The sequence below is a fragment of the Stenella coeruleoalba genome, assembly GCF_951394435.1.
Source record: "Stenella coeruleoalba genome assembly, chromosome: 11".
NCBI classification, from domain to species: Eukaryota; Metazoa; Chordata; class Mammalia; order Artiodactyla; family Delphinidae; genus Stenella; species Stenella coeruleoalba.
In genome coordinates, this window is record NC_137157.1 from 81,901,236 (window position 1) to 81,926,947 (window position 25,712).

At 37.4% G+C, this 25,712-nt stretch overlaps 1 protein-coding gene across 1 annotated transcript in view; it reads right to left on the reverse strand.

Moving 5' to 3' along the window:
• Positions 1-25,712, reverse strand: part of IRAG2 (inositol 1,4,5-triphosphate receptor associated 2) — a 79,950-nt gene that overhangs the window by 15,028 nt on the left and 39,210 nt on the right. The window contains exons 16-27 of the mRNA XM_079937348.1: positions 25,217-25,297; positions 24,554-24,650; positions 21,889-22,036; positions 21,040-21,121; positions 11,363-11,409; positions 11,194-11,258; positions 10,930-11,037; positions 8,688-8,758; positions 5,453-5,510; positions 3,316-3,370; positions 3,207-3,234; positions 2,799-2,939 (exon numbers count right to left, since the gene is read on the reverse strand). Of these exons, the coding sequence (XP_079793474.1) occupies positions 2,799-2,939; positions 3,207-3,234; positions 3,316-3,370; positions 5,453-5,510; positions 8,688-8,758; positions 10,930-11,037; positions 11,194-11,258; positions 11,363-11,409; positions 21,040-21,121; positions 21,889-22,036; positions 24,554-24,650; positions 25,217-25,297 (981 nt within the window). The remainder of the gene's footprint in view (positions 1-2,798; positions 2,940-3,206; positions 3,235-3,315; positions 3,371-5,452; positions 5,511-8,687; positions 8,759-10,929; positions 11,038-11,193; positions 11,259-11,362; positions 11,410-21,039; positions 21,122-21,888; positions 22,037-24,553; positions 24,651-25,216; positions 25,298-25,712) is intronic.

Below are 25,712 nucleotides of genomic sequence, written 5' to 3' on the forward strand. Positions count from 1 at the left end.
ACTGGAAAGAATAAAGTAAAATTATCTTTGTTCACAGATGACATGATGTTACATAAAGAGACCCCTAAAGATTCCACAAAAAGACTGTTAGAACTAATAAACAAATTCAGCAAAGTTGTAGGATACAAAATCAACACACAAAAATCAATTGCATTTCTATGCACTACCAATGAACCATCTAAGAAGGAAATTAAGAAAATAATTCCACTTACAATAGCATCCAAAAAAATAAAATAGTTGAGAATAAACCTAACCAAGGAGATGAAAGACTTGTACACTGAAAACTACAAAACATTGCTGAAAAAAATGAAAGAAGACACAAAGGGGAAGGCATCCTGTGTTCATGGACTGGAAGACTTAATTTTGTTAAGATGTCCATACTATTCAAATCAATCTACAGATTCAGTGTAATCTCTATCAAAATCCCAAAGGCATTTTTTTCAGAAATTGAAAAATTCATATGGAATCTCAAAGAACCCCAAAGAGCCAAACAATTTTGAAAAAGAAGTACAAAGCTAAAGGTATCCCATGTCTTGGCTTCAAAACACATTACAAAGATACAGTAACCAAAACAGTATGGTTCTGGCATAAAGACAGACCAGTAGAACAGAACAGCATGCCCAGAAATAAACCTATACATATATGGTCAAATGATCTTTGACAAGGGTGCCAAGACTACAAAATGGGGAAAGGATAGTCTCTTTAACAAATGATGTTGGAAAACTGCAAAAGAGTAAAGTTGGGCTCTTATTTTACACCATATACAAAAATCAACTCAAAATGGATTAAAGACCTAAATGTAGGACCCCAAACTATATAACTCTAGAAGAAAACATAGGGGAAAATCTTCATGACATTGTATTTGGCAATGATTTCTTGAATATGACACCAAAAGCATAGGTTACAAAAGCAAAAATAGAAAAACAGCACTGCATCAAACTTACAGACTTTTGTGCATCAAAGGACATAATCAACAGAATGAAAAGGCAAATTATGGAATGGGAGAGAATATTTGCAAATCATATATCCTATTTTAAAATTGGCAAAGGACTCAGACATTTTCCAAAGATGATATACAAACAGCCAATAAGCATATGAAAAGATGCTCAACAATACTAATCATCAGAGAAATGCAAATCAAAACCACAGTGAGATACCACATTGCACCTATTAAATGGCTACTATCAGAAAACAGAAAATAGGGACTTCCCTGGTGGCGCAGTGGTTAAGAATCTGCCTGCCAATGCAGGGGACACGGGTTCGAGCCCTGGTTTCGGAAGATCCCACATGCCACGGAGCAACTAAGCCTGTGTGCCACAACGACTGAGCCTGTGCTCTACAGCCCACGAGCCACAACTACTGAGCCCACGTGCTGCAACTACTGAAGCCTGCATGCCTAGAGCCCATGCTCCGCAACAAAGAAAAGCCACCACAATGAGAAGCTGGTGCACCGCAACAAAGAGTAGTCCCCGCTCACTGCAACTAGAGAAAGCCCGCACGCAGCAACAAATACCGAATGCAGCCAAAAATAAATTAATTAATTAAAAAAAAAAAGAAAACAGAAAATAACATGTTGGCCAGGATGTAGAGAAATTGGAACCTTGGTGCACTGTTAGTAGGATTTTAAAATGGTAACACCACTGTGCAAAACAGTACGGTGGTTCCTCAGAAACTTAAAATAGAACTCTATATGATCCGGCAATCCAACATCTGGCCATATTTCTAAAAGAATTGAAAGCAGGGTCTTGAAGAGATATTTGCACACCCATGTTCATAGCAACAATATTCAATGTTCACCATAGCCAAGAGGTGGAAGTAACTCAAATGTCCATCAATAAATGAATGGATAAACAAAATGTGGTATATACATACAATGGAATATTTCATTCAGCCTTAAAGGAAGGAAAGCCTGCCACATGCTACAACATGGATGAATTTGAAGACATTATGCCAAGTGAAATAAGCCAGTTACAAAAAGACAAATACTATATGATTCCACTTACATGAGCTATCTAAAGTAGTCAAATTCATAGAAACAGAAAGCAGAATGGTGATTACCAGGGGCTGACAGAAGGGCAAAAGGGGAATAGTTTAATGGCTATAGAGTTTCAGTAAGCAAGATGAAAAAGTTCTGAAGATCTATCTCACAACAACGTGAATATACTCAACACTACTGGTGTACACTTAAAATGGTTAATATGGTAAATTTTACATTATGTGCTTTTTTAACCACAGTAAAAAAACAGAATATGGTTTCTATATTTTTATTTTCTTTTTCCAAAATGAGCCCCCTTAATTTTCCAACCCATCCGTATATTTATGGTGACTGCACAAAATAGAAGAATAATAGTTGTTACACTTCTGTGTACCTTACAGAAGGTTTGCCCATTATCTGACAAGACTGAAATGTCACCGCTCTCTTTTTTCAGTTAATTAAATGGAAATCGTCTTTTGATTCTCTTCTTTGGAGCTTAACATTGATATTATCTCCTGTTGCTCAGTTTTCTGCATAATTACTCTTCTGCCTGAAATCTATTTGAAGATACAGAGAGATGGCAGAAGATTCACGTAACTACTTTAAACGACATTTATCTGTTTTATTACTTATACCGTTCTATTGGTGAGCCTTTTATCTTAGCCTGATCCTGATTTCTTACCTCTTATTAATTCACATTTGAGTCAGGCAGGGCTTGGTACCTAGTGTTGGTTTTAGTCATACAAGTAAACTCTTACGTAATTTTGGAAACCTTATTAATAATACAACCGAACGTGTAGTCCCCAAATGTTATGAGTCTCACCTCTAACAGTTTTAAACAGTTAGTAATTTCTTTCTTCAAATTTTCTTCTGCCAAGTCACGGGATCTTTCTTCAAGCTTCACTCTTTTCTCCAAGGTGAACCAGTCGCATTTAAATCCCAAAGATAACCTGAGAAATTCGGCCTGTTGTCAAAATAATGTGAAGGTGAGGACAGAACATTGGATGTAGTCAAATTTCCAGTTTAATACCAAATTACACTGAGGCATTTCTTTCTCCTCCCAGTGACATAATGCTGGCACGCATAGGCTTTCCCTGCACTTTGTCATGGCCAAGCCAGACAGACACCAAACGTACGATAGCTTGTGCAAAAGCTCACAGGGACTGCAGGCGAGTGAGTCTGAAACACATATTTTTTTAACTAAAGGAAAAAACATTTGCTTGAAACTTACCTCCACCTCCTTCTCATTAGCAGAAGTGCTGTAAGATAAGAGGAAGAACTTACTCAAACATAGTTCAACAGAAAAAAAATGTGAGCGTGCTATATGAGGAGGAGCTTACTTGTCACTTTGTCTAAAGTTAACTGACTTCACAGGAAGAGAGGAAACAGCAGCGCCTATTAAAAGACAATAAGATAAAAAAAAAAAGACAATAAGATAGTATTTGGTTAAACAGGCTTGACAGCTACAGGCACATTCAATCCAATGTTGTTAGGGCCTCCCTCCACTAAACAAAGGCGTTCATTGAAATATGTCCGAGAAGACTGCCAGCTAATAATGCATTTGCTTAAATATAAGATAACGTTATGCTACGCTTTGGGGATCACGATCATGTTGAAGTTATGGGCTCACACTTCAGTGTATGAATACTCTTTGAAAACCTGAAGATGTCTCAGAGTCAAGGAACAGCCCAACTTGTTCTTTCTGCATTTGAATGTTTATTTGATTTGATTCCATGGTTAAATGCATAGCTTCATCTGGTACCCTGGTTTTCCTGCGGACCAAGGATTTAAAACCAGCAACTTTTATGAGATCTTTTATCAGGCACTTTTCTAAGTGCTTTATACATAATTTCTTCAATCCTCAACAGCCAGACTTCTCTGGTGGGTACCGTTCTTATCTACAGTTTATAGGCTAGGAAACTGAATTGCAGCTTACCTAACTCACACAGGTATTGGGGTAGTAGTAGTAGTAGGAGTAGTAGTACTAGGAGTACTAGTAACAATAGTATAATAATAATAATACTGCTAATAATAACAGCAACAATAAACATGATATCAATCATGTTTACTATATGCCAGTCCCAGAACAAAGCTCTTTATACATATTAATGATACTCTTCATGACTACTTCACAAAGAAGACAATAATAGTAATTAAGAGCATTAAGTATAGAGTTGAAAAGATCTGGTTTAAATCCTAGCTTTTGTGGACAAAGAATGTGGCCTGCCATTCAGTAAAGAAATGATGCTGTGGTCATCAAGCCATCAGCCATCGTAGCTGCGGTGCACCCTGAGGGGATTTAAGATGGAGAAAAGCAGGATACTGTTCCTATATATCAAAGGAATGATTTCAATAGGCCCAGACTCTTGCATCTTCCCATACATAGAAAAGGGCTAAATTCATTAACTTGAGATGTCTGGGTTTTTTTTATAATTAGCAGTTATCTTTTGATGTTGGACTACCTGGTGGTTTTTTGTTTTGTTTTGCAAAATCTCCTGTATGTCCTGTCTCTTCCCTTACCTCTTTGGAACAGTCCCTCAGAGCTATCTGAGAGGCTATATCCCAGGCTTAAGTCCTCAGTAAATCTGTGGATAAAACATAATTCTCAACTTTTAGGTTGTGCATTTTTTTTCAGTCGACACTTTGATCCTTAAAACTAAGTGACCTGGAACAGGTCACAACTTCATCAAACCATCTATAAAATAAGGATGATTTTTCTATAGTAGCTAACTTTTATGAGAACTTTTATCAGGCACCTTTCTAAATACTTTTTACATAATTTCTTCAGTCCTCACAGCCAAACTTCTGTAGTAGGTACCGTTCTTATCTACAGTTTATAGGCTAGGAAACTGAATTGCAGCTTACCTAGCTCACACAGGTATTGGGGAGAACTAAATAAAACTATGCATAAAGAGAATTTAGCCTAGTACTTAGTACAGTCTAATTTCATAAAGGGTACTTTCTTTTTTTTTTACTCATCATTTCCACTTTGCAGATGAAGAAATTAAGACTCAAGGTTAAATAGCTTGCCAAAGTCACAGCAAGTAAGAGAGTGACCAAGCATACAGTGAGTGACTCCAAAGGCAGAACTCTATTCACTATTCCATCCTAACAGAAGGGAGATGGGGAGAGAAGCATATGAGCACTCATTCTTCAAATACTGGCTTATTTGCTTTTAGACAGAACAATAAAAAAATCTCAGAGTAGAGCTTAGAATTTGCTACCAACATTGGCATGGTTCTTAGTTCACAATAGGGCACTAGTTATTACAAGACCTCTGGGCTTAACAGGCAATGCAACATAAATACGGCCTTTTGAAAACGCTACAAATTGAATCAAAATCAGTTCTATTTGGCTGATTTTATCTAGAGATGCAGAGTTGTAGATGCCATATCTTTACTCAGAAAGATTTCATCCATAAAACATACCAGCAGGGAACAAAAGTTCACATGGGGGTTGGAAGAGAACATTCCTTACCTCCTGCCACACATTCTTTTCTGTGCTCATTTATTGTTTCTGGTTCCCCTTTGGCTTCCTAAAATCATAAAGAGATTTTATTGCTAAACATAGAGTGGAAATCCTTCATAGCTAATCATTTCTCGACTTCCTGTCCTCTCCTGCCTACCCTGTTCAAAAAACACTCTATAGTATGCAAAGAACTGTGCTAGGCATTCAGAAGGAAAGAGGACTGACTCCAAGGGGGTTTCTAATCTAGCTGAGGCATAAAAAACAGAAGTACATGAAAAGCTGCAATCATGATACAAGTTACTTCAAAGCAAACTAGGATTACTTGCCAAGTAAATGAGAGATAGATAAATATGTGCTTTGCAAAAGGAAGAGAGCAACACGATGGGTTAAGAAGCATGGAAAGTCTCTGCAGACAAGGAACAAGCTGGAGCTTGAGGGAGAGATAGGACTGAATGGATGAAGAGGGGGCGCGGTGATCTAGGACTATCACACGCAGCTTTCCAGATGGATTGTTGGAGAAATTATGGCAAAATAGCTGCTAAGATTGTGCTATGTTTGGCTTTTACTCCATCTGAATATATTTTAAGGTCACTGACCAACTGTCCTACAAAGGTATCCATACGAGAATCACCATAATAGGAGAGTTGCTCTATACTGCCTGGGGAAATCTAAAGGAGAAGCTATAGGTATACAATTATTTTAGGATAATTATTATTCAACATTCTCAGAAATTTTCCATAAAAAATAAGGCCAAGACAAATTTCCTTGGTAGGGCCCTTGACACCATGTCATGTAAGTTCTGGACAACTGTAACAAATGAAATAATACAGGTAAAACACTGGATCATCCTTATCCATATTTACATACTCCAGTTTTTTTAATCCCCCCTCAACCCTGTGACATCTTCTAGTTCCTCATCTCCCATTTGTGATCAGTGAACTACTCTGCCCCTGCACCTAACGCTCCAAGGAAACTGCCCTCCCCAGTTATCAGTGAACTCCCTACTGCCAAATCCAATGGATAATTTTCAGCCTTTATCATTTTTTTGTGTGCGGTACGCGGGCCTCTCCCGTTGCGGAGCACAGGCTCAGCGGCCATGGCTCACGGGCTCAGCCGCTCCGCGGCACGTGGGATCCTTCTGGACCGGGGCACGAACCCGTGTCCCCTGCATCGGCAGGCGCACTCTCAACCACTGCGCCACCAGGGAAACCCTAGCCTTTATCTTATGTGACCTCACTGTAGCATCCAAATCGATCTATAATCCCCTCCTTCTTGAAGTTTTTTCATCCCTTGGTTCCCCTTTCCTGATGTCCCCCCATCACTACAAAGCTCCTTCTTGGTCTCCTCCACCATTGCCTTCTCTTATTAGGCAATGGAATCATCAAGAGTCCATTATCCTCTGTGCTCTCTCTCTGCCTGCCCTCCTTCCTTGGGGAATCTCATCCACCTGCTTGGTTCTTTGCTGATAACTCGCAAATATGTGTCTGCTTCTGAAAGTCCCACGGGTGAGCTTATGAATATGGGTATAGAGTTATCTATAAAATCTCCTTACAGGGTATTAATGATGTCTCATATCAACCTGAAACTTGACTTACCTCAAATTAAATTAAATTAAATTTACCCCACAAATTCTTCTCACTCCCTCCTATTCTCATGTTATTCTATTCGTTCTGTAGGTTAGGCCAGAAACCTGGGTGTTGACCTTTTCCCAGACACCTGATTATCAGTTACCATGTACTGTGAATGCTATACCCCAAGTATCTCTCAAATGAGTCTCATTTTTTCCATCATCACTAAATTCATACTATCTTCATTTCTTGCCTGAATTACTACTATAGTATTCTAACCAATTTTCCACCTCCATTACTACATTTTCTAATCCATTATTTTTTTACGTTTTCTTTCTTTTTTTTTTTTTTTTTTGAGATGAGCTAGGAAAGACTAGAGGACTTGAATTTTCCTCTGTCCATTTTTTATAAGGGGCAACCACTTTCGGCATGTGGGCTAGCCAACACTACACTTTATATATACTTTACACTACAAAGAATTATCCCAAATCACATATCCAATTACTCCACTCCCTTCAGATAAGAATAGTATAAAATTTTTATCTACCTTATTACCTTCAATGTATACATGCCACAACCTTCTCTTAACCCGAGTTAGTTGCAATGAGTCTATGTTTCTTGTAATCAAATAGGCCTAACTAAAAGAATGTTTATACACTGAGGGGAAAGCAATAATAATACACACACACAGACACACAGACACACACCTCCGCACATAGAATACAGAGAGGGACTGATGTATAAATAAGACCCTTAAAGGAACGTAGAATTGCCCCTAGTCTGTAAGTTACCCTTCAAATAATTATAAATTCATACCAGTGGCGATATGCCTTCCCTTTAAGGAAAGGAATTTAATTTTTTCTATAAACATTTAAATATTCATCCTTATAATGCTTTATAGCAGTTTGCCATGTACCTGTATAACATTCGATACCACTCACTAGGAACCTCCTCCATGACACCTCTTCTGTCCTCTCACCCCAACCATTTCTCTTTCATATCGCTGACCAGTCTAATTACTGAGTAATTGTATGTTTCTTCCATTAATTATAACACATCTTTAAGATAGATATCACTGTTTTGTTTAGCCTTATTTATTAATGCCTTCATTTATTTAAGAGTACTCTACAGATAGATATTTAGCTTGTTTCCAGCAGATCTTTGATGAATAAATGAGTGAATGAATGCATGAATGAATGAAAGAAAAATCAGTGTGGAGTCAGGAGGTCCTACCTGAGTCTACTGAGTGACCCTGGATGGTTTGGACTCAACTTCTTCATCTATACAATATCAGTATAACTAAATTCTATTAACCTCATAATATTTTGAAAGGATAAGATGCAATCGTGCTTTTAAGAGTATTTTGCAAACTTAAAGGGACAGTTCTAAATATCATTGCAACATACCATTACTTTTACTGTTGACATGCATATATTTCCTTACCTGGTTTTTTTTTTTTTTTTTTTTTTTTGGAGGAGGGTACGCGGGCCTCTCAGTGTTGTGGCCTCTCCCACCATGGAGCACAGGCTCCAGACGCGCAGGCTCAGCGGCCATGGCTCAAGGGCCCAGCCGCTCCGCGGCACGTGGGATCTTCCCGGACCAGGGCACGAACCCGTGTCCCCTGCATCGGCAGGCGGACTCCCAACCACTGCGCCACCAGGGAAGCCCCTCCTTACCTGATTTGACATGATGTTTTCTTCATTCACAGAGCCTTGGAGTGCAATATTTTCAGGAGCTGGACTTCCACCTATAAGAAGGAGGAAACACATCAACAGTGTTGGGGGGAGGGGGAGCAGTAACAAGTAAAAGAGGAAGGAATAGTGAGGGTGGCAATGCGGGCGGAATAGTAAGTGGCAAAGTGCTTAACACGTGAGACAAATTTTGTACTAAAAAACTTTAAATGTGTCCATTCATTCAGATTCAGGACTAGGTCAGCTAAAGTTCCCAAGGAAGCTAACCATATAAGATTTCTTAACAGAAATGAATACCTGTATAAATGGTCTTCAAACAGTAGGGTTTTTAAAATAAAAAGGAGCTACTGCTGCTTTTTAAAATCAAACACTTTACTAGTATAATTGCAGAAACTGAATGAAAGGATGAACAATTAGTAACTTAGTAGCTTTTTTTTTATAGATTGACAAACAGGTTTTTAACAATTATATATGCAAGGCTGATAACAAAGTATATCCTTCCAAAACACAGTATCTTTCTAAATAAAATGTAATCAAACTAAGAAGAAAAGATGCACTTTTAATTTATGCCATTCCTTTTTGTAATTTCCCTTTGTTTATTTGTATTGCAATGTACTTGATGATGATTTTCCTCTTCACATGATCCATTGTCCTGACTTTAGTTCAGTGCAGGCACAAAGGTCAGTGGCTATAGTCAGATTTCGCTTCTTTCTTTTTAAGAAAACAGAATAGTTAAAGGATGTATTAGATATTTTTAATTTACATGGAAATAAGAGCAAAATGGTAACCCCTTTCTTCAGGGATATAAAATTTTTTCCCTATGGAAATTTTATTTTAGTTCTTTAAAAAAAAATTAAAACAGGTAGTAGATTCATATGGCCCATAAATGAAAAAGCGTAAAATTGTTTTCCAGTGAAAATTTTCCCTCCCATCACGCCTGCCAGAAACCTACTTTACCTCCTCATAGACAATGTTACAAATTTTTGTCTAGCCTTGCAGAGATATTTTATATATACACAAAAACTTTTTTCTATTTTTTTCCCACAAATTTTTACATGCAATACATAATGTTTTGTACTTTGGCGTTTTTCCACACAAAAAATAGTTCTTTGATATCCTTCCAAGAAAAAAGTTTCCTTATATATGTTTTACAGATATATACTAGTATTCCATTACATGGATATGCCAAAATATGTTAATTAGTCTTCTACTGATCGTTAACTTGTTTCCAATATTTTGTTGTGACAAACAATGTTGCAGTAAATAAACTTCCATATACATCATATAGTATGTATGTACTTAGATCTACAGGATAAAGTCCCAGAAACCAAATTGTTTTATCATGGAATATGTATATTTAAATTTTGGGTAGATATTGTCAAATTCCTCTCCATACTAATTACAATAATTTACATTCCCTGAAGCAGTGTATGAGAATTCTTTTCCCCCCAACAACCTTACCAACAGTGTGTAATCAAATTTTTTATCTTTGTCTACATGACAGGTAAAAACTAGCACCCTGGTGCAGTTTTAATTAAAATTTTTCTTATTTGGTGTGAGGTAGAATATAAAGATATTCTTCAGTCAACTGAAGGAATGGATTCCATTTCTACAATTTTACAGCTCCTTTAACTTAGCACCTGTATCTCAAATTTAATTGTCCCAATTTAAACATTAGATGAGTTTTCCTTGATCGGTGTTTTTGGTTGGAATGAGAGCCTATGTTTCCCATGAGTGTCAGCCGTAGTGATGTCTCACTGGGAACGGTTCAGAATAAGCACTTTATTTTCAGACTCAAATGGCAGAAAAGGATCTAACATGTTATCTAGTTAATATCTGCCTCCTGAGTGGACCATCACTAATCGGTCCATCCTTTTAACCCAGTAGATTCTAATTAGGATTCTGAGAATTCCTAAGTAGGTGATTTCACATCTGCATCACAGTTGAGACTCAGGTGTGTCCAATCAATTTTGGCCATAAGGAAATATTTAAATCCCATTAAAATATACTGTAATTTTTATTTTAAATACAGAATTGGAAAAAAGTTGGTAACATTGTCATATAGGAAGGCCATGGTCACCTCTGGACTTCTTTTCTCCAGACTATGTCTTCAAACTTCTTTTATAAAATAGTATTACTGAGCCACTGAGGATGGTTACTCCACTAGCTTCCAAGTTTGCTTAGTGTTTTAGAATGGAAACTCGTCTTGAACCCTTCAACAGCTTACCTTTGATCTTCTTCACAGCAGAAGTTGATCTTTTATCCTCCTCTTTCTCACAGAGTGGTTTACAATCAATGACACCAGAAGCCATATGCAAAATTTCTGATCCAGAATCTATCAACAGGAGGAAACTAACAGCATGAATACTATGCAAAAGGATTATTTGCTTATGTCCTTTTCATTTGCACACACCTTAGCAGGTCACAGAACATCCAAGCTTATAGTTATAATACTAACACTCTATTTTTATATCTTTTCTAATCTACTCACCACTTGAAGTTACAGTACTCTCTGTGGATGAAGTGTGTCCAGGAGATGGTAGGGTGGAATATTCCCTGTCAAAAAAGTAGAAGTATTTTAGAGTGTCTGGTCCAAAGAATTCTCTTAGAAATTAACTGAATATGCATCGAAAGTCATACACAGAAACAAACAAGCAAACCTGGACTGTGGCAGGCTCTCAGAATATAAGCGTTCAACACCATTCTCCTTAAGATAAAAAAAAAAGAGAGAGAGAAACAAGTTTAACAATTTGACATTTTCCATTCCAGTGAAGTTGTGTTAAGCAAACATTTTCATACAGTTTTAAATGAACCCATATTTGCTTTGCTCTTCTGCAGAGGATATGGGAATGGGATGGTACAGGGCAGACTGATATACATACTTCCTCAAAGCTGTACTTGCAAAAACAAAGTCCAATTTTAAGTATACTTACGAGTCCAATATTTAAAGAAAATTTAAATTCTTGGGCAAAACAAATTCTAAACTTAAAGGGCAGATAGAGTTTATATCATGAACTTAAGTTTTCTTTAAACAGAACATTCTAGGTGGGCATAAAACAACATTTCTATTTATGGAAATATTACTCAACTTAAAAATTTTGGCCTGTTGATTTAAAAATGCTTCTCAATTTTCTAGCTAGACACATAATACATTTTAAAGTTAATCCAATTCTCAAAGATCTGAGGGATTACATCTACGTCAGCACCTCTTACTTGGGGTTCAAAAAGAACTTAACAAAACTGTGGTCCCAGCCTTCCAGGGCAAGCATGTGAAAGTCTCATTTGAGCTTCTTAACGTTTATCAAGAGTTCCTAATTTGGGGGGAACTTCAGGAGATTAGGTTCACTTATTCTCTTTCAAAAAATACAGTGGGAACACATGTTCCTCTTTAATAAAAAGTTTTTCTCTTCAATAATAAGTATATTTTCATTATCATTTGGTTTATTTAGGAAAAAATATAAAAATTTAATAAATTAAAACTGAAATCACTTGGACATATCCAAAATATGCACAGACAATGCAAAACTGAAGACATTTAAATATTCCATAATCAAACACACAGCTTCTTGTTAACTGGCACAACCAACAACAGGTTTCAATGGAGGGATGCTGTATATCATAAACCGTATTTAGAATCTCTCCAAGATAATACTGACTATAGTCACAGAAAGATAAAGGTTTACCAAGAGTTTGCTGAATGTATAGTTATCCAATACAAAAAACAATAGCTTACATCTGTTCAGCACATCAAAATTTACAAAAGCCCTTTTACGTATCATCTCATTTAACTCTCCCAACAACCTTATGCAGCGGGTTTTACGAAAAAAAAAGATTTACTTATTTCAGGTAAGGAAAGTAAAACCAATGAATAAAGTAATTTCTCGGGAGTATTCAGAATGGTGGCGTCAGCCTCTAAACAGTCTAAACAATCAGACTAAATACAGTCTGATTGTAAACAGAACTGTCTTCATTGTAAACAGAACTGTCTCTGAAATACCCTAAGGCTATCGGAGAGGCAGACTTCACAATGATTGTCTTAGACTGGTAGATGATTTGAATATAAACTTTTAAAATGTTCCCCTCAAATGTTTAGAAAACTCCACAAACTTGCGCAGCAAGAATTTACACCTAATCCTCCTACATATAAATGTTGGGCAATCTTCTCTTTTATTTCATTTTTGTCCCTGCTTTAAATGTCTTTGTGTCAGATTATATGTAACTGAAGCCTCTTGTGACATCAGTTTAATTTAAGTCAACAACTTTCATCAAAGGGCCAGTTTGTGCCAGAAACAGTGAAAGGCTGTTTCTGGCACAAAACAGAAAGGTTGGAGAGACCAAAAACACATTCCTTGTCCCAGAGGAGCTCACAGGCCAGTCAGAAAGACAAATATGCAAAACAAATACTTCGTAAATTATAAGCAGCATTCCACAGAGGAAAGTAACATGCACAGAACAGAGTAGGGTAATATTTGCATTAAATTTTGAAGAGAAATTATACCTTATACTTCACAGGTAGTTAAATGATATTGGCTCTATCCTTAAGATATTTAAATAGATTGTACTAGTAATTAGTATATGCTTATTTAACTATCTGCCAATATATATGTAAGAAATGAAGCTATAAAAATATGAAAAAATTAAACATTCTTCAGTCTCATTAAGTATCTTCCATAAAAGTCAACAAGGATTGACTCCTTAATAATAAAAAAATCAGGCCCATTTAACCCTCTATAACATACAAATCTGTTATTATGTGTGGCTTGAAAAAACATTTATTACTGTGCTATAATTAATAATATATATTATATATAATAATTATATTGCACTAACTAAAAAGCTAATTTTGTCAGAAAAATATTTCTTCTTATACAAATCAGAGTCATGAATACCTATATTTGAATTTAAGAGGTATGAAAGAGAATGCAGTTATTTTCTATTCAATTAAACTGATTTCCAGTATTAGGGGAAAGGGAACACATTATTTCTGTAAACTTTGTTTTTTTAAAAAAAGTTTATTATTTAAAGTCAAAATAATAATAAATATAGCAAAAATACAGTTTGCTTTCATTATACTAGAAATAAATCTCATTTGCCATATGGTCTGTGTAAAGCCCTTCTTTTGTCCTATTTTTTATATGTGAAACCTTTTGGTAAACATAAAATATTTATTGATTAAATAAGTAACAATTCTGTGATTTTCGAGAAATGGCATATATTTTGTAGCTGTACATTACTACATTGTTCTGTTGCAAGGATATTGGATATTATTGGATATTACTCCCAATTCATTAATCTTTATAAATCTCACTAATCAGAAAACAACATAATATACAACATATCTCAATCTTAGATTTTCATACGTTTGGTCTAACATTTTTTTCCTCCTTACAAGAAGAAGCAGATAAAAGAAGGAGATTTTTTTTCTTCCAAATTTAGGGTTATCGTTAATGCAAGTTGGAGATGTAGCCCCTCAGGGCGTCTGTACCTGTGAAGGGGGGGTGAAAAATAACTCAGCAAAAACTTTCTACAATTGTGCTCTTTTCTTCCAGTTTCAAAAGGCACCCCTATTTAAACCCACAGGAGAACCTAACACACACAACAACTGTAGGATCTGGGCAGATGAGAAAAAAGATAATTTACTGGATATATTTTATAACCAAGGAAAATCAAGAAACTGACTAAAAGCAAGAAAAAGAAATTTCAGAAGAGAGACTTACCTACATGTAGAAGATTGGCTCAAGTCAATGAGTCTAACATATGCCGACAGCATAGAGCAGGAAGCATGTTCTTCCTGTTCGAGCCATTCAAATATCAACCTGCATAACATTTACATGAAAATCCGTGGTCCAGCCCATTTGCTTTTGAGAGTAAAAGTCTAACGTAGGGTGGGGTAGTTAAGGTACTCATGGAACAAAGCGAGACATTCTCCCACGGGCTAGATCAGCAAATGCAGGATGCATACACACATATTCTCTCTCTCTCTCTCTCTCTCTCTCTCTCTCTCTCTCTCTCTCTCACACACACACAGCAGTATTATTTTAATATTTAGATAGAAAATATGAAGAACAATAAGAAATAACTTCTAAGGTATTAGTAAGGGCAATTAACAGGCCTAGATAATCTCCCAGGGTTACTCTTCTAGATGAAGTGCTATTTCATCCTTAGATTTTTATGATCAGAAACCCTTCCACTAATAAACATTCATGTTACCGATGTAATTTTTACTTTTAGATCCATTTTAGACAATTGACGTTGCTCAAATAAACTAATATGATTTTCTGAGAAAAGAAGAAAAACCGAACAAAAGGAGCCTATATAGACTTATTTTATTCTAACTTAAAAAAAACAAAAATGCCCTTGACTTGAAGTTGGTTTCAATATTCTAAAAAGAAAAGAATGTAAAATTAAACATCAAAAGATTACAACTGTTATAACCTAAATAAAACGAAATTCCTTCCCAAGTTTTTTGGGGTTTTTTTGCAATTTCTAACTAAAAGGACACCACACCTTCAGATCCACAGGACATTCCCACCACTTTGAGGTTCATTTGTAATACAGTTATAAGCCAACTTCTACATGTCCCAGTTTTGCAACTGGCAATGTTATTTATTCTCCAAGTTTATTAAAGCTGCACCCACGCACAGCTTGAGAGAACAGGACATACAATGGCCAGAAAATCTGAGATACTTTAAAACTGATTCTGTCCTTTGCCTCATAAATCACCTTCTCCTAGTGATAGTATATCTTAGGCAAAAACATGTAATGACATGAAGGAGACCTCAAAGGGATGGCAAAGCACTTAATATTTAGTATATGTGATTTTTTTAAACAGCCAAAGAGAAAACAGAAATTCATCTTCCTATCCTCTGACCTGTATCCTCTGAGCTTCACACTGCTTATAATTCTGATTCTGGGTGATAGTTACAGTTGCTATTTTCTGAGTGTTTACTATGAACCAGGTACTTTATATATGTTATAAAGTGTCTTGTTGGGGTCAAATCTGAGGTTGGAGTAGGTAGAGGGGAGAATCAGTTTCATCGTCATGTAATTTTCATGAAGCTTCTTAATTCTTGGAGTGTTTGGGGACAAACACAGGTACCTAATCACAAGTCCAGTTTTGCAAAGTCCCAGAAATCCTTTGGTTGCTCTTCAGACTCAATGGTGGGAGCCGTGAATAAGGAAAGAAAGATTATAAGGAGAGACAACTGAGCCCCAGAGAGAAATTGCCAAGAGTGAGGAAGGACTGAGAAAGTTGGGCCAAATGAACAGCTGGGTCTAGCTATAGAAGGGAGCAGCAATCCCTGATTCAGTGGGAGACTGTACTACTAGCCAGCCCTGCTGGATTATCTATTTGCCTTGAAAAGTAGAGGATAATTTTAACTGCATCACAAGGAGTCCACCCAACACCACAGTAATACCCAGCTCTGAAGGTGCTGAAACAAGAAGTGAGAGTCATCTCCCAACCGACCAGGAAGAGGAGATCACCAAAGGTCCAGACACAGCGTTCCAAGGAGGTCGACCGTGGAGCAGGCAGGGACTATGGACAGTGTGGGCAACAAAGAGAAAGGACTGCAGAGATGTGAAACCAACCACCTTCTCCAGCGATCTCTCAAGGGGTGAAGTGTCCTTCCCTGGGACCCACAAGTTGGTGAGACCAGAAGGACATTGGGATATACTGGTAGGCACCAGTATAGAGGTTCTTGGAAATGCTGAGAAGGGACCCCATGAATCAAAAAGGCCTTCCTATTCATCAGCAAGTGGGGAGACAGAGCACTGAGATTTGTCTCTCCTCTAAATATGACCTACTTGGTTTGTTTCCCTGGACTGGTTAGGCCAGAATTCAGCTGCTGCAGAGATATATAGGTATATGTATATGCATAATGTATGTATATGTGTATGTGTGTATTTGAATCCTGAAAAGGACTCTGCAAAGTAATATCTCTGTTTCACAAGGGAACACACACAAACTGAAAGAGGTTAGGCCACTTGTCCAAGTTCACACAGCTAATAAGTAACAGAGTCAGCTTAAACCCACAACTGCTTAATTCCAAAGCCTATGCTATGTGGCTAAAAATTCTAGGTCATGACTGGGAAATATTTCAAATAAATACAAAAGTAGACAGGATAGAATAATTACCCTTTGTGTACCCATTCTGCAGATTCAACAATTAACAACCTATGGCCCATCTCCTTTCATCTATACCGTCACCCACTAAACCTACCTTAGCATTGTTTTGAAGCATATCCCAGATACCATAGACATTTCTTTCATAAATATTTTAGTCTGAGTCTCTAAAAGATGAGGACTGGAAATAATTTATTTCCTTTCTTCCTCTTTATGCTAAAATATCCCAAATAAATAGATTTCACTGGGTCATTAAAGTAGCTCTGTTCTCCCCAGGAATGTCCCAAACTGGACCCCAAATTATTTTACTAAGACACGTTCTTTTTGAGGTATTAGTCTTGCTAGAGTCCTTTGGTCACCCAAAGATCCCTTATGAATACCGATGTTCACTCTTATCTCCTATTGTGCTTTCTGAAAAAGATGCTAGAATATAGCTTCCTCTATGAAAATGGGAGAGGAATTAAAAAAATAAATCTAAGCTTCTCAGGAACACCAGTCAGAAAGCAAGAGGGCGAGACTGTCAATTCAACAAGTCCACTGGGTGCTCACTCAATGTTTTAAATAGAGCCTGTAGGGAGTACAAAAATAAATAAGTAAATAGGCATTCAACAAATATTAATAGAGCAGCTACTGCATACCAAATCTATTCAGGTTGCTAGGTGCACATTGGTTAATGGCCAAAGGCACTCTACACCAAGCTTATAATCTGATACAGGAACATGTTAAGAAAACAAAGAACTACAATGTAACCAAAATATAGACGAGAGGAGCACAGAGTTACTGGGGTCTAAAAGAAAAGAGTGAACTTATTTTTTTCCTGAGTGCTACGGTTGAGAAATGAGGAAAATGAGGCCTGAATGACAAGACTTTTCCATAGTAGCAGAGAGGTCGAACCAGGGAAAACCCTCACTTCTTGACTTCTAATCCATTACGATTTCCATCTCAAGAGGGACTAGAGATGCTCGATGGTAAACATTTCTCACTACCACAAAAGGTTTTATGGAACACTTGGTTTTTGGAATGGGCCTTGATAGTCAAATAGAATTTGACAAGTGGAGAAGTGGAAGTGTTCTGGGCAGAGAAAACAGCATAAACAGCTTTGTGTCACATATTCCAACGATACAGACCACCTGGTTTGGCTGACATTTAGGGACAATTATAAGGCATGGATGGGGAAAGGATGGAAAGGTAGGTTGCAACCAGATTAGAGAAGAGCTTGAATACCAGGGCAAGTTGTTTGTTTTGAAGGCCCTCAGTAGTGATGAAATTCCAAGAGTTTGAAGCCAAAGAGTTAGGAAAACACAACGATTTAGATTTATGGGTCGCTGGGACAAACACGGATTATATGCTTTGTAATTTTAATTTCATGTTTCATCCTAATTCTTATGAATGAGAATGCATAGATAAGCATTATCTAAGGAGAGAGTTCTATTTGTTTAAGAGATGGGTGGGGGGCATGAAGGGGTAGAAGGTGGGGATTTACTCAAGGGACAGGCATGAGGGAGTCAACAGGCTGCCCGGATTCCTCAGTGGAGCAGAGGAAAAGGGAAACGGTGGACATTGGTGGGAACAGCCATAGAGTGCAGCTGACAGATTAGTTCCTGGGGCCTATGGAAGAAATGGCACGGAGGCAGCAGGAAAACCTTCAGGGAATCTATACATTTCCGCAGGAGCATTTAACAGGAGTTTGTCTTGTGATCTCCGTTCGCTCCTACTTCATGGGTGTCGAGACAAAATAATTCGGTCACATATCCTAATGAGAGTGGATTAGGAGCTCCTTTTAGATACAAAAGGGAGCAAATTTATTTCTTAGCCAAAAAACTACTTTCAAGGTAACTAGGAGTCGTTATTATGATTGAAACGTCTAAATTCAGTGTTCTCAGAGGAGTTGTAAGAAGGGATTAATCTTTGAAGCTATACAAACTTGAATTTGAATCCCAGGTTTGCTACTTACTAGTTGAGTGATCCTGGTTAAGTTATTTAACCTCTCTGAACTTCAGTTGCCTCATCTGTAGAAGCAGAGAATACTTACCATTCAAAGTTGTAGAGAGAATTAATAACATGGCACGTGGAAATGTTTTCCTACAAAGCACCTGGTACACAACTGATGTTGGTTCCTTCCCCTTTCTTGGTGAAATCAGTACCAGATAAAAGGGAAATTACTAACAACCAAACATCCTGTAAGCTTCCAAGTTCAACTTCCTTTATTAAAACTTTACAAGAACTGCTAAGGAATAGCAAAATAGATTCATTTCCTTTTTCTTTCCTTTTCTCAGCTATTCAATAGGATGGGGTACTAAGGAATGGAAAAATGTGAGATACATACACTTAAAAGAATAAGAACAACTCATATAAATCATTTTTTTTAAAAACTCATTTTTTAAAATGGACAAAAGATCTGGGTAGACATATCTCTAAAGAAGATATACACATGGCCAATGAGCACATGAAAAATGCTCAACATCATTTGTCTTTAAGGAAATGCATATCAAAACCACAAGATACCACTTTACATCCACTAAGATGCCTATAACCAAAAAGATAGACAAAAAATAATAGATACATGTATATATATAACTGAATCACTTTGCTGTACACCTGAAACTAACACAACATTGTTAATCAACTATGCTCCAATATAAAATAGAAATTAAAAAATCAAATTTAATTTAATTAAGAAAAAGATAGACAAGTGTTGACAAGGATGTAGAGAAAATGAAATCCTCATACATTACTGGTGGGAATGTAAAATGGTGTAGCTGCTTTGAAAATCTGTTTTGCAGTTCCTCAAAGTGTTAAACATAGAGTGACCATACGATGCAATAATTTTACTCCTAAATATATACCCCAAAGAACTGAAACATATGTTTACACAAAATGTTTTACACTAATGTTCTTAGGGGCATTATTCATGGTAGCCAAAAAGTAGAAACAACCCAAGTGCTTATCGGTGGTGAATGGATAAACAAAAGGTGGTATATTCATACACTGGAGTATTATCCAGTCATAAAGAGGAATGAGGCACTGATAACATGCTACAACACGGATGAACCTTGAAAACATTATATTAAGAAAAGGAGCCAGTCACAAGAGGTCCGTACTGTATTATTCCATTTATATGAGACATCCAGAATAGGCCAGTCTGTAGAGGCAGAAGGCAGATTAGTGGCTGCCCAGGGTGGAGTGGGGTGGCGGATAGGGCTAGACTGCTAGTAGGTGTGAGGTTTCTTTCGAAGGGGATCAAAATGTCCTAAAGTTGATTGTGGTGATGGCTGCACAACTCTGAATATTTTTAAAAACGTTTAATTGAACAATTTAAATTGATGAATTGTTTGGTAGGAGAATTATATCACAATAAACCTTTTTTATTTTATTTTATTTTATTTTATTTTTGCGGTACGCGGGCCTCTCACTGTTGTGGCCTCTCCCGTTGCGGAGCACAGGCTCCGGACGTGCAGGCTCAGCGGCCATGGCTCATGGGCCCAGCCGCTCTGCGGCATGTGGGATCTTCCCGGACCAGGGCACGAACCTGTGTCCCCTGCATCGGCAGGCGGACTCTCAACCACTGCGCCACCAGGGAAGCCCAATAAACCTTTTTTAAAAAAAGGAAGAGCGATGGATTTCCAGATTCTGGAACAGAATGGTCTGCTCCATTTGACTGAGAAGATCACGTTCCCTCAGGCTCAGACTGCTGACCAAGGAAAGTGCTCCAGGCACATCTCCACGACCTGGGGTGTTTGCCTAAGTGCCCTCAGCTACTCAGTATTCTCTTCTTGGGTAGAGAAGTACTATTAGCACCTAACTGCAGCCATGGGTACTCCTTGGGCTTTGCCTTACTCTGTACAGCAAAGTACCAGCACCTCAAAGATAATCTAGCCTTTACCTCGAGAGAGTCAATGAGACCTGAGACTCCTGATAGCCAATAGTGAATTTAAGTCCCAAACCAGCCTGCCTTTCAAACAAAAAGTTCAGCACACTTCATCAAAATCTCCATTTGGTTATATATCCTTGAGTTTATACTACAGAAGGGGTAGAAATCCCCCCAGATGCCATCAAAGGTTGACATTTCTCATGCATCTGAATTCTGTGGTATAAGACTTGTACTTGCCATAAGAGTCTCTATAATACTTAAACAAAACAAAACAACACCACAGAAGAGGGTCAGGATATGGTAGAGCTAAAAATGAAGTTGAAATATAGTCCAATACTCACTTCCATACTTAGGTCATTATTCATCCTGATGCAACCTGAAAGATCTGGTCCTGGGTGGGGACCACCTGTAGGGCCTGGACACCTAATAATAGACAGTAAAGTTCCTTAATACAGGTGGAAAAACTGCAAATTTCAGCAGATACCAATCTACCACATAGTTCCCCTTCCCTGCCCCAAGTTTACCGAATTTCTAATTAAGTTCATGTCTTAACGGAGACATGATGAAAGAGAGCTCTAAGCTCATCAGAGAGAGAGGTTATAACCATAGAGAATCTAGTCCCAAATGAAAATGAAGTATTTGCAATTCAGAGTCTTGCTTCCTGACCCTCGATACAGAAAGGAAATTTCATTGGGGTGAACAGTGCTCACAAACTCCACTGACATTTCTGAACTTTTCCTAAGGAAGAAATGTCTGTGTACTTAGAAAGGTGAGTGAGCTCAGATGAGCTTTGGGAGAAGGTATGTACGAGCACAGGGATAGAGTCCCAAAGACTTGTTCACCTGGAGTGTAAAGGAATAGAAAGATGATCGAAACCCAGCTGAATGAGTTAACCTAGCAGTACATAGTATATTCCTAAAAACTGGGAAACATTTTAAGTAGCCTAATTTGTCTTTTACACTTCAAGAATGGAGATCATGAAATTCAAAAGAGCTATAGAGAAAACTATAAAGGTATCTTTGTTTTAAAATTGTCAATTTTCAGAAAGTTAGAGAAGTTACACAATAAAAATTCCACAATAAAGATGTCGTGATGTCAAGATACGAAACTTTTACTGATTAAAAGTTTAGGCAATAGGAATAGGCCACCCACGAAAAGTAGGCCAAGTGTATTTTGCCCTTTTAACTTACTTGTGCCTTCCAGTCACATCCAAAGCACCTTCCTCTACTTCTCCATATTTGGGCCTTTCACGTGAAGCATGGATTCGGTTGGCTACACATGAGAAAGGTGTCAATTCTAGTCTTGGAATTGCTGTAAGACTATCCAGATACAAGGCATCTGCAGTAGAACAGAAAAGAATAAATATAGAAATTAATGGTTCAAATTATATATATATACTATTTCTTTTCCTCTTGGGAGATTAGACCATTTCTGAAAAAACAAAAGTCAGTTCAATTCAATTAACATTTTTTTTTGAATTTTTGAATTTTATTTTATTTATTTTTTTATACAGCAGGTTATTAGTCATCCATTTTATACACATCAGTGTATACATGTCAATCCCAATCGCCCAATTCATCACACCACCACCATCCCCCGCCGCTTTTCCCCCTTGCTGTCCATACGTTTGTTCTCTACATCTGTGTCTCAATTTCTGCCCTGCAAACTGGTTCATCTGTACCATTTTTCTAGGTTCCACATATATGCGTTAACATACGATATTTGTTTTTCTCTTTCTGACTTACTTCACTCTGTATGACAGTCTCTAGATCCATCCACGTCTCAACAAATGACCCAATTTCGTTCCTTTTTATGGCTGAGTAATATTCCATTGTATATATGTACCATATCTTCTTTATCTATTCAATTAACATTTTAACATTACAACCCCCCACCCCCTAAATTTTGATGCCTAGTTATGAGGGGTAGAAATGTCAGTTATTTTTTTAAGCAGGTGGTAGGGGTGAAGGAGGAGAAACAGAAACCCTTACCTAGTAAGCAACTAGAGGGGTCAATAACAATCTGCTACCAGGGGGCAAAATCCAGCCAGCCTCCTGTTTTTGTAAATAAAGTTTTATTGGAACACAGACACACCCATTCATTCAGTATCATCCAAGGTTGCTTGTGGGCTACAACAGCAAAGCTGAGTAGTTGCTGCAGAAACCGTACAGCCTGCAAAACCTCAAATATTTACTATCCGGCCCTTTACAGAAACAGTTTATCAACTCCTAAAGAGAAAAACAGTTCGACATTGTAATTGTAAACCACTGAAGAGTGCAGGAAATAGGGTGACAATTTTTTTTTTTGAGGAAATTGTCTTGTCACGTTTTTCTGAGTATAGGAAGCAGCAGAATTTAATAGAAAAAACATAGCTTTGAAATTAATCACAATTTTTAGTTCAAATCCTGACCCTGACACATAAACCAGGTGTGTGATCTCGGATAAATAACTAAACCAACTCAGCCTCAGTTTACTTACATATAAAGTGTCACATGGGGACTTCCCTGGTGGTCCAGTGGTTAAGAATCCACCTTCCAATGCAGGGGACTCGGGTTTGATCCCTACTTGGGGAACAAAGATCCCACATGCCTCGGGGCAACTAAGCCCGTGTGCTGCAACTACTGAGCCCACGCGCCACAACTAAAGGGAAGCCCACGTGCCAAAATGAAGTGCCCGTGCGCTGCAATGAAAGATCCTGCTTGCCACGACTAAGACCCAATGCAAAAATAAATAAAGAAAAATTTTTTTAAGTGCCACATGACCTTAGGCAAATTATTCAGTGTTCCTGCTAACTTATCTTTAAAATGTGAATTACATTAGCATCTACCTCACAGGGATATGGTGAGGATTAAATGAATTAACAGGTACATGAACATACAGGTCTGCAAATTACTCAGTGTTCCTGCTTCCTTATCTTTAAAATGTGAATTACATTAGCATCTACCTCACAGGGATATGGTGAGGGTTAAATGAATTAACAGGTACGTGAACATACAGTTCTGAGAGCAGAGAACTGTTCCTGGCGCACAGCGGGCACTCTTTCAGTGCCGCCATAGTATTGTTACCATCACTGAGTTAGTGTGGGTAAAATCGTCTCTATAAAGCACTTATCTACTGTCTGACACAAATTGGCCACTTGTTCGTAGTGGTAGCAGTTTTCTCTCTTCTAGTTGAAATGATCCACAAGTCCTCTACTTGCTTCTTATTCCTTCTTAAATTTATTTTGATAATCATCCCATTTCTTTTGTCATTTCGGAACCAACCATTAACTTTTGCTTTCAAGCACATCCAGGTTGTGATGAGAGATACCACCACTTTCAGCATTTCCTAAGATAAAGTTCATTCTCCTTAGACTGGCATTAAGAGTCCATGAGGTGACCTACAACATGCTCCAAACTTAAATTCTACTCCATCCTGACCCAAGCCCTCTTATCTCCACAGTGACTTATCCAGCATGGACTCTTCTCCAAACACTTAAAACTTTTGCATTTTTTTTCCCCCTCATGTCATTCTCCCCAGTTGGAATACTTTTTCCCTGCTTTTTGCTTTTCCAAATGCAGCCCGTCTTTCCATGCCTGGTTCAACACTCATTTCTTCTACAGAGCCTTCTCTGAACCCAGGTCTTACTTCCTTAATAGTCTGTGAGTTACTTTAGAACTCACTTTCTAGTATACATAAAATAGTGCCTTGCACAGAGTAGGTGGTCAAATATAAGTTGACTGACTGAATTCAGGGATAAACATCTAAGTTTTCAACATTTGCTATATAATTGTGATTAATTATTTTCCCTCTCAAGAAGAACCCCACCCCCAGCTGTGTCTGACAGGGTATAGGAAAGGGTCTATCCATGCTTACCCAGCAGAGGTGTGTACCAGCATGTACGTCTGAAGGTCAGGGGTAGCCGATGTATTCTTGCTTCTTGATCACTATATCGTTTATGGCAACACTGCTTCTGAACAGAATATCAAGTACTATTAGCTTTCCAAAGGGCTGTAATATATTTCATAATCTCTCTTCATCTCCAAAATTAGAAAGAATATCACTGTTCTCCCGCAAGAGAGTTTGAGAAGAAAATAAATGACATCAAGTAACAAAGTTTTCATGCTTTGGATCAAAAGGGATGTAGCTTATAAGTAAAAATGTAATTCTTGTTAAAAATCACTCTTCAATAATTTAACAGAAAGATAACATCAATTCCCAATAATCAACACTTTCATATAAACAAAGGCTTTGAGGAAAGAAATATGAGTGAGGGGCAAGTTTAGTTATATAATTCTTCTTCATGATACCATAATCAAAAAGTTTTAAATAGTACCATTTCCTAGGGCCTATCAAAATTGTGTGTGTGCACATGATAAAGAAAAAAATAGGTATCTTGCGTTGTCTGATACCCTCTCAAGAAAATCAGTATAGCTTAGAATTCTAACTTTCTAATACACATTGGACTTAACTTTCTATTTTGGCATAGTAGGAGATTCACAATTGGCACTTAAATAGTTTCAAAAAGCTTAAACTCACCAACTGTTCCTGGAGAGGTTGATGAATTCTATCCGTGCAGGACAAGGGATCGTAGTGAGGAAATTCCTCATCTAAACAGCTCTGTCATGAGAAAAATGGTGGAGTGCATTCAAAGACAGAATGATGGGAGAGTGACAGATACAAAATACATTAGATTTAAGATGTGATGCTACCTGAGAAGGAGAAAATGGACTAGTTCTTTATCTTGTATTTTTCATTAAGGGAACAAGTTTGTAATGGTAAACCTCTCACTGCATTTTCCCCATTACTTGTTCTAGGAATGAAATCCAAAGATCAGGAACAGGAAACTGAATGGCTTTGTCACTGAAATCTTCAAGCAGAGACCAAAGAAGCTTGTTGGAGACATAACTCAGAGAGTGAAAATGCTGTCTGTGAAATTTCTACAGCAATAAAATTGCGACTTTTGTCCAAGAGGTAGATACATGTCTATCAGTTACATTGTAATAGAAAATTGGTGTTCTTGAGATGATTATGG